Below are 12,074 nucleotides of genomic sequence, written 5' to 3' on the forward strand. Positions count from 1 at the left end.
CTGTGGCCCACGGAGGTCCCTTGTCTTGCCTCCAACTCCTCCCCCATGGTCCTTGGTGCCCTTGACACCCTCGACTCCTGAAGCTGGTAGTGTCCCTCTTCTTGGAGTCATGCACAGAACCCTGCTCAGTGCACTCATTATTAAGGGAGGTGGTTCAAGCAAGAGCCCTGAGAGATATGAGGGGGGACAGGATGGCTGTCCCCAGCCCTTTCTAGTCCTGGGGAGACAGAGAGGCTCACAAAACCTCTGCCAGGCCTCCCAGCTCTTCCTTCTCTCCACCTTCCCCATCCCTCAGGACGTGGCCCAGCTCAGCTCACCCAGCCCGAGCAATCCCAGTCCATTTCCATTATCGTATCCTGGGGAAGAAACCTGGGCTGGCCTGAGGGGCAGTATGTGGAGGGGCTCAGTAAAGGGTGACAGAGATAGGCAGCCTCAGAGGCGAGGTGGGGGTGCCAGGGTTTCTCACCTCACCTGGTTTACTGAGGTTTCACTCCCCCTCCCAGGACATTGATCAATACCCCATCACCCCAAAACTGGACATCTAGTTCTCTTCGCCACAGCCTGCCCCAACACCTGCCCCAGTTCCTAACCCGGCACTCTTTCTCAGAAGCTAAGCTCCTGCCCCAGAGAAAGCTGATGCAGATCCTGAATGGAGACAGAAATGTGAGTATGGGTTGCTCTGGCTCCAGAGGTTACGTGATTAGAAAGACAAGACTAGAGCAGGACCCACCCAGCTTCTGGGCTTCATGCCCCCCCCCCCAAAGCCTGAAGAAGATTGGGGAGCCGGTGAGGGACCTTTGAGCCCCCTCTCAGGGCCTCCGCCCTTTCCTATGCACTCCTACCTGCTCCATATCCATTCTGGGCTGCTGGGCCTGGGGAAAAGGGAGGGGTTTGGCTGAGGTGGAGGTAAGGTCTCTTCTCTTGGACCAAGCCAGAAAGCTTATATCCTAGAGGCTTCCCCCTACTGCCCCTCAATTATTCGCCAATGGTGCCCCTCCAAGGCCTGGTTGGGAGGCAGCAGAAGACAACGTAGACGCGGACACATAGCCCCGCATCGCACCCGGTTCCAAAATCTTGATGGGATATTTCCAAGTTGGGTGTGAATGGGGCGCAAGGAGCTCTGAGGTTTGAGAAGGTGGAGAAAGACAGGGTTGAGGCTCACCTGGCTTCTGGGGTTTCACACCTGCTCCAACGCCTGGTGGAGAGACAGGCATCAGGTGAGGGACCCAAGCCCCACCCCTGCACCTCCCCAGAACCCTGGCCTACCCATACCTGGTCCGTAGCCATTTTGTGCTGCAGGGCCTGTGGAGAGACGGTGGGGGAATGATAAAGCTGGCTGTGGCCTACGGGGGTCCCTTGTCTTGCCTCCAACTCCTCCCCCATGGTCCTTGGTGCCCCTGACACCCTCGACTCCTGAAGCTGGTAGTGTCCCTCTTCTTGGAGTCATGCACAGAACCCTGCTCAATGCACTCATTTTTAAGGGAGGTGGTTAAAGAGATAGACCCGAGAGAGATGCGCGGGGACAGGATGGCTGTCCTCTCGGCCCTTTCTAGCCCTGGGGAGACAGAGAGGCTCACAAAACCTCTGCCAGGCCTCCCAGCTCTTCCTTCTCTTCTTCTTCCCCATCCCTCAGGACCCTGGCCCAGCTCCCTCACCCAATCCAGACAATCCCAGTCCATTTCCATTATCGGATCCTGGGGACCAAACTGGGCTGGCCTGAGGGGCAGTGTGTAGGTGGGTTCAGTAAAATCAAGACAGAGTCAGGTAGCCTCAGAGTGGACGTGGGGGTGCCAGGGTCTTTCACCTCACCTGGTGTCTGAGGTTTCACTCTCCCTCCCAGGCCATTGGTCAATACCCCATCACCCCAAATCTGGACATCTAGTTCTCTGGGCCACAGCTTGCTCCAGGCCCTGCTCCAGCCCCTGCCTGTTTCTAACCCTCCCCTGTCTCTCTAAGAAGCCTGGTGTCCTGCCCCAGAGAAAGCTCATGCAGATCCTCGAGAGAGACAGGGATGCGAGTAGAAGGTGCCCTGGCTTCAGAGGGTACATGGATGAGAGACTAGACGACAGCAGGACTTACCGGGCTTCTGAGGCTTCATGCCCCCACCAAAGCCTGAAGGAGATTGGGGAGCAGGTGAGGGACCTGGGAGCCTCCTCTCAGGGTCTCCCAGGTTCTTACCAACGCCTACCTGCTCCATATCCATTCTGGGCTGCTGGGCCTAGAGGAAAGGGAGGGTGAGCTGAAAAGCACAGTGGTCTGCCTGAGTTGGGGGTAGGGTCCCACTCTTGGACCAAGCCAGAAAACTGTGTTGAAGAGGCTTCTGCCTAGAGCCCCTCAATTATTCACCAATCCTGCCCCTCCGAGGCCTGGGTGGGAGGCAGGAGGAGAAACCCAGGCATAGACACACAGCCTCCCACTAGTCCTACCTAGCTGCACTCCCCACCTGTTCTTAAATCCTGGGGGCACATTTCCAAGTGGGGTGTCAATGGGGGGCAGGGAGCTCTGAGGTTTGAGAAGGTGGAGAAAGACAGGCAGGGTTGAGGCTCACCTGGCTTCTGGGGTTTCACACCTGCTCCAACGCCTGGTGGAGAGACAGGCATCAGGTGAGGGACCCAAGCCCCACCCCTGCACCTCCCCAGAACCCTGGCCTACCCATACCTGGTCCATAGCCATTTTGAGCTGCAGGGCCTGTGGAGAGACGGTGGGGGAATGATAAAGCTGGCTGTGGCCTACGGGGGTCCCTTGTCTTGCCTCCAACTCCTCCCCCATGGTCCTTGGTGCCCCTGACACCCTCGACTCCTGAAGCTGGTAGTGTCCCTCTTCTTGGAGTCATGCACAGAACCCTGCTCAGTGCACTCATTATTAAGGGAGGTGGTTAAAGAGAGAGACCCGAGAGAGATGAGCGGGGACAGGATGGCTGTCCTCTTGGCCCTTTCTAGCCCTGGCGAGACAGAGAGGCTCACAAAACCTCTGCCAGGCCTCCCAGCTCTTCCTTCTCTCCTTCTTCCTTATCCCTCAGGACCCTGGCTTAACTCTGCTCACTCAGCCCAGACAATCCCAGTCCATTTCCAGTATCGGATCCTGGGGCGGAAAACTGGGCTGGCATGAGACGCAGAGTTTGGATTGGTTCAGTAAAGGCAGGACATGGTCAGATTGCCTCAGAGATAAAGTGGAGGTTCCTGGGGGTCTTTCCCTTCACCTTGCTTCTGAGCTTCTCCTCCCTCCTTCATGCCTGATGCCAATACCTCGTTTTCTCACTACTGAGCACCTAATTTTCTGTGCCACCCCTGTCCCAGTTCCTAACTCTTGGTGTCCCTCTATGAAGCCTGGGTCCTGCTGCAGAGAAAGCTGATGCAGATCCTAGAGAGACAGCGATGTGAGTAGGGGGTACCCTGCTTCAGAGGTATGTGAATAGAGGGACAAGACTACAGCAGGACTTACCGAGCTTCTGGGGCTTTATGCCCCCCCCAAGGCCTGAAGAAGTTTTGAGAGCAGGTGAGGGACCTGGGAGCCCCCTCTCAGGGCCTCCCCAGGTTCTCACCCATTTCTACCTGCTCCATATCCATTCTGGGCTGCTGGGCCTGGGAAAAAGGGATGGTGAGCTGAAAAGGCTAGGCGTCTGGCTGACGTGGAAGTAAGGTCCCACTCTTGGACCAAGCCAGAAAGCTGGTATCTAGTGGCTTCCTCCTAGTGCCCCTCCATTATTCGACAGTCCTGCCTCTCCATGGCCTGGGTGGGAGGTAGGAGAAGACACCTAGACACAGGCACACCGCTTGCACCAGTCTCACCTGGCTGGGTTCCCAGCCTGTTCCCAAATCCTCGTGGGACATTTCCAAGTGGGGGCTGTATGGGGGGCAAGGAGCTCTGTATTTTGAAGAGGTTGAGAAAGACAGGCAGGGTTGAAGCTCACCTGGCTGGGGTTTCACACCTGTTCCAACGCCTCCTTGAAAGACATGTAGCAGATTAGGGATCCAGGCCCCATGTCTGCACCTCCCCAGAACCCAGGCTTTCCCCTACCTTGTCCATAGCCATTTTGAGGTACAGGGCCTGGTGGAAGGAGAGGGGTGCTCTGGGTACTGGCCTCTTTCTGAGGCTCCATCCTAAATTGGCCCCTTTTGCTCTCACCCTGGACGTGGCCTCCCCAGGAAGTCTGTCTGGGTCCTAGACTCCCCTTGCCGTCCAGCTTTCCTCCAGAGCTTGAATGGCACACCTAGCTGCCTGGGGCTGCCTATTTGGGTGTCACTGCCAACAGCATGCCAAACAGCCAGGAGGGTGAACTCCTTGAGGACTCCTCACCAGCTGCGTGCCATCAGCATTAGCCCTGCCCCATGGCCTCCCAGCCATTCCCAATGCCTGCAAGCGCCTTGGTCCTCATTTTTCCAGTGGGCCCTGCCCTCTAGTGGGCATTCTGGCCTCTAGTTGTTTTCACAGTACTTTCCTGTCTGCCTCTGCCTGCCCACAAGCCCCAGACTCTGAGAGGGCCGGTCTCCAAAGTCTGGCCCCTGGCTGTTTGTTGAGTGAGTTTTTCTTGTGGGACACCAAGTAGGAGAGGCAGAGGTCTCACCTGGCTTCTGAGGTTTTAGTCCTCCGAGACCTAAGGAAGAGAAGGCACTGTTCATGAGTCCATGAGTCCATGAGTCTACCTCACTCCTCCTCTTCCCTTAGAACTAGGGTCTGGCACCCATATCAGCTATCCCCTCAGCGACACCCATACTCCTGAGCACCAGGGCCTTGCCTGGCTGGACTCCTGCTCCTGGGAAGGCCCCATTCCCGAATCCTGGGGAGACAGGGCAGGAGGGAGTAAGGAGAGATCTGGGACTTGAGGGGAGCAGACAGATAAGAAGATACCACACAGAGTGGGATTTACCTGTCTTCTGGTGTTTTCCATTTCCTCCATAGCCTGGAAAAGAGATGAGCATGTGAGAACCCCCATCTCTGGTTTTGCCCCAGAAATAGCCTCTACCCTTGGACTGCAGGCCGACGCTCTAACCGCTGAGCCAAACAGCCAGGGCACAGCTTCTGCCCTCATACACCAGCTGTCCCTTCTCTACCTGGCCCACAGCCATTCTGCACTGCAAGACCTGTTGAGGGGGAGGAGGACACAAAAGCTGGGTGCTGCTGACATGGAAATGGTCCCTGGCCTCTCCCACCCTCCTATAGACCTCTGGCCTTCCTGCCATTTGGCCTGGCTAGAGTCACAAAGGGAGGTAGGTGACTGTGGGGACCTGTGTCAGGGAAGGGGCTGGGAAGACTGAGGCAGTGAGGACCTGGAGCCCCAGACCCTTCCCCACAGCTGCCTTCCACTTCTAGCCCATACGACTTCCAGGTAGTATAACTCCTGCCGCTTTTTCCTGCTAGGTCAAGAAGTCCAGGGAGTGCAGCCTCAAGAACCAGGGTTTTTCACTCGCTGCTTAAACCCCCAGGACTTCAGCTCCCTTCTAGCCTCAGGATTTGCCTTCTCACTTTCTACCTCCCATGGGTTCCCCTGCCCCCACAGCCTTGACCACAGTCCTTGAGATGGCACTGGGCTTGTGTAGTTCTGGGCTTATGGGCTGAGCCTAGAGAGCTGTCAGCCCAGTTCAGGTTGACCAGCACAGTGTCTGCTGTGCCCAGCCGAGGCAGGTGAAATGAATGAGCCCCTCAGAGCCCCTCTGCTGGAACTGGGGTTGGGGAGGTATGCCCCGGATCCTGGCCTCTTTCTCCAAGCTCCCTTCCCCAGCCACTTTTCCAATGGGCCAGATACTGGAGAGAAACAAACAGCAGTGTAAGGAATAGGTCAGGAGAGGACAGGACAGGGATGGGTAGGGATAGAGTCAAGATGGTGGGACTGGCTCACCAGATTTCTGCAAGAGGTTGAGAAAGACAGGCAGGGTTGAAGCTCACCTGGCTGGGGTTTCATGCCCCCTCCCAAGCCTGGGGAAAGCCCAAGTACCACGGAACCATATGTGGACCCTACCCTCCAGAGATCAATTTTCTGCCCTCCTGATCACCTAGCTCCTCCCTCTTTTTCCTTCTTGGAACCCCAGTTTGGCCCAGGGGTCCTCACCTGGCTGGGCTTCGACTCCCTGGAAGACCCTGGCTCCCATCTTATTCCCGTTGCCAAATCCTGGGGAGACAGAGCAGGAAGGAGTTAAGGTTAGGCCAGGTGGCAGGGGGTGGACAGGGACATAGGGACAAAGTAGGGCTCACCTGGCTTTTGAGGTTTCACACCTCCTCCAATTCCTGAGAAAGAGATGGGGACCACATTAAGGAGCCTGGAGCTCCCTTAAACCCCCAAACTCAAGTATATGCCCCCCAGTTCTCACCCCCATCCCCTACCTGGTCCCTGGCCACCATTCGGAGCTGCAGGGCCTGTGGAGAGAGGGAGGGCAGAGGCTGGAGCTGGGCCAGTGTGATGCTGTTCTCAGGACAGGACCTCTGTGGCCAACTCTCCCCAACAGTTCTTCTCAGGGAGAAAGTTGTGAGAAGGGCCTGGAAGTCTGGAAGACCCTCCACAAGACCAGGCGGAAGCCATAGGATGGCCACAGCAGTCCAATGAAGGGAGCAGTCTCTGAGAGGGTAATAGTGCCAGAGCTTGGCACAGGGGAGAAGGTGGGGCTCTCCACTCACCTGGCTTCTGAGGTTTCATTCCCCCTCCCAGGCCTAGGAAGAGATAAAAAAAGAAGTTGACACTGATCCCCACCAGCCCCCCTAAAGAATGCAGATCATGTCCCTGAAACTCCCTTTTCCTTGCCTGCCCCTTCCTGTAGCCACCTGTCAGAGCTCCGCCCTCGGAAAAGTGCTGACTCCTAAACCGTTTCTGCTCCCAAATCCTGGGGATACAGAGGTGAGGGCTGTAAGCCCTGAGGTGGGCAGGTTTTGGCCACACAGAGGAACTGGGATGAAAATAGGCAGGGACCATGCCAGGATGGGGGTAGGTTCTCCTTACTGGACTTTGGAAGTTTCATTCCCCTTCCCAGACCTGCGCCTCCTGCCCTCCCCCAAGAACCCAACTCTCTCCCCTACCGGTTCCCTGATCCCAACTCTGACCCCAACCTTTTTCCTCCCTGAATGCCAGGGTGGTGCCCCAGGTATCCTCACCTGGCTGGGCTCCAAGCCCTGGGAAGGCCCCAGCTCCCAGTCCATTTCCATATCCTGGGGAGACAGAGCCAAAAGGAAGAATAAGGAGGAGGAGGTGCTGGGACTTGGAAGGGAACCAGAGAGATGGTGAGGTGGACAGAGGGATGGGTATAGAGAGCCGAGTCTCACCTGGCTTCTGTGGTTTCACACCCCCTCCAAAGCCTGGAGAGAGAGAGATGCAGTGGATGAGGGAACCCCAGAGACCCAGTCCCTTCCTAGGCTCCATGCTGAGCTGAAGGGTAGGGCAGGGGGCATTTAGGGTCCTAGCTGAGGTGGGGGTGAAGCAGGGGTACCCTGTTCTGCTGTCCTCAAACCAGACACCAGGAACTCTTATGGTCCTTCCCTCTGCCTCCAATGAGTCACCAGTTCTGCCCTGGGGAGCCTGGAAGAAGCTCCTAATGCTGACCCAACCAGCCCTATGCCCAACATGTCATACCCATACCTCTTCCCCCACCTTACCTGGCTGGGCTGCAGCACCTGGGAAGGCCCCTGCTCCTAGCCTGTTTCCATTCCCAAACCCTGGGGAGACAGAGCAAGAGGGGGTGAGGGAGAAGTAGGCAGTAATGTGGAGTCGGGGCTTAGAAATGGGGGAGACAGGCAGGGTGGGAGGGCTCACCTAGCTTGTGGGGTTTTAAACCCCCTCCAGTGCCTGAAAAGGAAATGGATCAAGTGAGGGTCCCAGGAGACCCCATTTCAGGGATGCCCCTAGAATACTGGCCCAATCCCCCCACACACATTCTGAGCCCACCTCTATCTGTTCTGTAGCCATTCTGAACAGGAGGGCCTGTGGGGAGAGGAGGAATGAACTGGGGAGGTTTGGGGTACTAGCTGGGGTGGGTGTGCAAGACCCTTGGACTCAGCCAGAAACAGCAAACCTGAAGGCTCCCAATCTACCCCTCTTCCCCCAGAATCATTCACCAACCTTGCTCCTCCCCTCTGAGGCCTGGGAGGGAACAGGGAGAGGACCCACCCAGACCCCATCACTCTCACCTGGCTGGACTCCCAGGCCATTCCTGTTCCCAAATCCTGGGAGGACAGATAGAGGTGAAGGGTATGAGAGAAAAATGGGGAGACAGACAGAGACAGCTGGAGCTAGGCAGGGCTTACCTGGCTTCTGAAGTTCTTACCCCCTTGGAAGCTGGGGGAGATCCAGGGAGCAGGCGAGAGACCCAGGATCCTGCCCCCTCACTCTTCCCCCCCTACCCATGTAAAGCCTGCTCCCAACTAGCCTAAAGGACATGCAGTGAGGGGCAGAGTACATGGGTTAGATGACACCAGAACAGTCTTGATGGATTCTTATGGAGGGTGGAGAAATGTGCGCAGGAGGGGAAAGAGAAGGCCTGCTAGAAGGGGTCTCAGGTGGGCTTCTCTGCCTGAGGAGTGTCAGTGCTGTCCCCAGGTATTTCTGAGATGGCTGCCCCCACCCCCAGATCCTATTTACCCACCCCTTACCTACTCCCAGGCCACTGGAGGGGCCATAGCCTGGGGGAAAATGATGTGTTGAGCCTAAAGGGGGCAGGAGGGGCCAGGAGCTAGGGTGTTCTGTCCTCATTTGGGGGACATAGAACTGCCCCCCCACCTCAGCCAGATTTACCTGAGTGACACCCAAATTTGGATGCTCCCCCCTCACCCACTCTGCAGAGCAAAAGTGCACTGCCCCCTCCCTGGACCTGTTTTCCTTCCGGTCACAAAAGGAGAAGGACAGAACCAGGTGAGCAGACTGTTGGCCAAGACAAGGCTGTCTGGGCTGTGACCCTGGGGGCAGGTCCTCTACTCCTTCTTCCTCAGGGATGTGTGTACCTCTCCCCTCCATTCTTACTGGAGCATCTTTTTGGACCCCTCCTTTCCTGGAAATTTCATCCTCCTTACGCCTATCTCTCAGTACATCTCTCTAGCAGCTTAGATGCATCAGGTCTCTGGAGGGAGCCCCTTCTCCCACCCTTAGGATGCCACAGGTTGCTGGAATGAAGACCCTTCTGTAACGCTCAGCCCCCTTCTCCCCTCCCATGTTCCAGCCTTCTCTCCTCCCATCCTGTTCCACCTCCAAGCCTTTGATCCTCTTGCTTCCAGGGATGTCTTTCCCCTTTCCTGTCACAACCCAACGCCCCCTCCCTTGCAGACCCAGCCCCAGACCCCTCATCTGGACCCCAATATTCTCATGCCCAGAGTTGAGATTCTGCCCCATCTCACTCTGTTTCAAGGGTACGGGTCTGTGCTTCCCACACTTGAGCTGACCATGGGCAAGACTGACTGCCAGGAACATAGGGAGGAACCCTGTGCTCTCCTGGGCCCTACACCTGGATCCCAGAGCTGGGGAATACCTGGAGCTCTCCCCCCAGAGAGCTCACAGACACCTGGTAGGAGAGACCAGGTCCTCTTCTAGGACCTCAGTGCTAGGAAGGTCCACTCACCTTTCCCTAGGCCAGGAGACAGTGAAGGCAGCCCTGGGGAGCAGGGGTTGCTGACTCAAGGTGGAGACCCCAGAGACAGAGAGGGACAGGACCCATGCATCTGTACCCAAGCCCCCATAATTCAGACTTCACACACCCAATCCTCCCTCTCTCCAGAGCCCCAGCCTCCAATGCACTACCTACACCCCCAGCCCCAAACCCAGCTGCCCAGACTCTGTAGCTGCCTGAACGAAGCCTGCCCTCACCGCCTTGTAGGCTTTCAGAAGTCAGGCAGAGCAGGAAAAGGGCTGCGGTGAAGGCCCGGGTGCCCATGATGCCTGGCAGAGTGGGAGGACACACACCCTTTGAGCCTTTAAATACCTCTGCCGGTGGGGGCCCTTACCCAGCCCCCCCCCCCCGCTGTGAGTGACGGAAGGCTCTGTTGGAAGACCCCAGGGGGCCAGCCCCCCTCTCCCTCTGCAGCAGGAATCCAGCCCCTGGCCTTCTCCCTGCCCCACTCCTCATCCATCATGGGCGCTGACAGCTGGGACAGGCCCCCACCTGGCCCCTGAGGCCCCTCTACCCCTGTCAGGGACTGGGGCCCTGGCGCCAGGCCTGGAGGGCTCAGATGTTACCCCCGCAGCTGGTGAGGGGCAGGCAAGCATTGTAGGCACCCCATGGCCAGCCCAAACACAGCTGGGGAGAGGGGAGAGCCAGGCCCAGAAATGTGGGTGTGGCTGATGGGAGACAGAATGAGTTACTGTGTTACATGGAGAGAGAGAGCAGGAGGCAGAGGCCACAGAATGTTACAAAGGCCTGTGGCCAGATGACAGTGTACTGTATCTGACATGTAGACAAGAAGATAGGTAATATTATCCCATCTAACCCCGAAGACCCAAGGTGTGACACTGGGAGATGGCCCTTTGTCCCCACCTGAGCTGGGCTTGCTAGAGTGAACCTGAGCTTCCTTTCCACATGGGATGGTGATCACAAGGATGGGTCACACCATGCTCATCCTATCCAAGGGTCCTCCCTGTTTCAAAAAAAAAAGAATAAAGCCCTGACCAGTTTGGCTCAGCAGTTAGAGCGTCGGCCCGCGGACCAGAGAGTCCTGGGTTCGGTTTCCGCTAAGGGCACGTACCTCGGTTGCAGTTTGTCCCCGGCCCCAGTTTGGGTCATGTGGGTGGCAACCAGTCAATGTCTCTCTCACATCGATGTTTCTCTCTCTCTCTTCTCTCCTCTCTCCCTACTGCTCTATCTGAAGATAAATGCAAACATGTCCTCGGGTGAGGATAAATAAATAAATAAATAAATAGCCCTGGCTGGGTTGGCTCAGCGGTTACAGCGTCAGCCTGCGGTCCAGAGAGACCCGGGTTCGGTTCCCGCTAAGGGCATGTACCTTGGTTGCAGTTTGTCCCCGGCCCTGGTTGGGTCGTGCAGGTGGCAACCACTCAACGTGCTTTCACGTCGATGTTTCTCTCTCTCTGTCTCTCCCTCCCACTCTATCTGAATAAAAAATGGAAAAATGTCCTCGAGCGAGGATAAAAATAAATTAAATAGATAAATAAATAAATAAATAAATCATATATATTTCTCCCAGCCAGTGTGGCTCAGTGGACTGAGCATCATCCAATGGACTGAGAGATCCCAGTTTGATTCATGGTCAGGGCACTTGCCTGGGTTGTGGGCTTGATCCTCAGTGGGTGGTGGTGCAGGAGGCAGCCGATCGATGTTTCTATCTCTCTCTCCCTTCTTCTCTTTCTAAAAAAAAGTCAATAAAAACATATTAAAAAATATATATATATTGCCCTGGCTGGTTTGGCTCAGCGGTTAGAGCACATATATGTTTTTATTTATTTTAGAGAGAGCAAGAAACATCTGTTGGCTGCCTCCTACACACTCCCTACTGGGGGTAGAGCCTGCAACCCAAGCACAAGCCCTGACCTGGAATTGACCAGTGACCTTTTGGTGCATGGGATGATGCCCAACCAACTGAGCCACACAAGCCAGGGCCTCACTGTTTCTTGAAGGCTTGGCTAGGGCCCAGTGGCCACTGCAGGAGGTCCTCCCAGCTTTACCCCCATCTTTTGCCAAAATACAGCAGCGCTGACTTTAGTTTTAGGGGACAGACTCTCGGAGTGGGTGGCACTGCTCAGGGTGTGGTGGGGGCAGGATTGCAGGGGCATGATTGCAAAAAGGGCACCTGGGGGGCTAGTAACCACTCTCTGTTCCTAGGGGTCAGGCGGATGGAGTTGGGCCAGGTGAAGGGGGCTTGGTGAGGAAAAAAGAGGACAAGAGAGGCAGGTCTGGAAAATGCCAGAAGTTGAGGGTCTGGACACCAGCCCTCACCTCCTGCAGGGAGTCTGTGGACCCCACTGGGCTGGCTGGAGACAGCAGTGACTCAGGCTCCTGGACCCTAGTCCAGAAGGCCCATACCCTATCTATCTGCTGGCCTGCTCCCTGCCCACTCAGCCCCTCCTGGTACTGTGGCTAATGAGTCCAGTCTGGCAGGGTGAGGGCCTGGAGAGGAGCTATAGTGAGGAGTGGGCAGTGGGTGGTGGGTTT

General features: G+C 56.4%; 1 protein-coding gene and 1 long non-coding RNA gene across 2 annotated transcripts in view; both read right to left on the minus strand.

Moving 5' to 3' along the window:
* Window positions 1-2,098, minus strand: part of LOC118642148 — a 38,508-nt gene extending 36,410 nt beyond the window's left edge. The window contains 3 exon segments of the mRNA XM_036279748.1: window positions 1,163-1,195; window positions 1,504-1,555; window positions 2,080-2,098. Coding sequence (XP_036135641.1) covers window positions 1,163-1,195; window positions 1,504-1,555; window positions 2,080-2,098 — 104 coding nt within the window.
* A 2,768-nt stretch (window positions 2,099-4,866) lies between these two features.
* LOC118641643 lies at window positions 4,867-6,213 on the minus strand. The gene is made up of 3 exons (XR_004961646.1): window positions 6,190-6,213; window positions 6,047-6,106; window positions 4,867-4,900 (listed from the first exon to the last, which is right to left on the minus strand). It is a non-coding gene; the product is annotated as an uncharacterized LOC118641643 (long non-coding RNA).
* Window positions 6,214-12,074: the final 5,861 nt, after the last annotated feature.

This window comes from Molossus molossus, unplaced genomic scaffold (assembly GCF_014108415.1).
Source record: "Molossus molossus isolate mMolMol1 unplaced genomic scaffold, mMolMol1.p scaffold_m16_p_3, whole genome shotgun sequence".
NCBI classification, from domain to species: domain Eukaryota; kingdom Metazoa; phylum Chordata; class Mammalia; order Chiroptera; family Molossidae; genus Molossus; species Molossus molossus.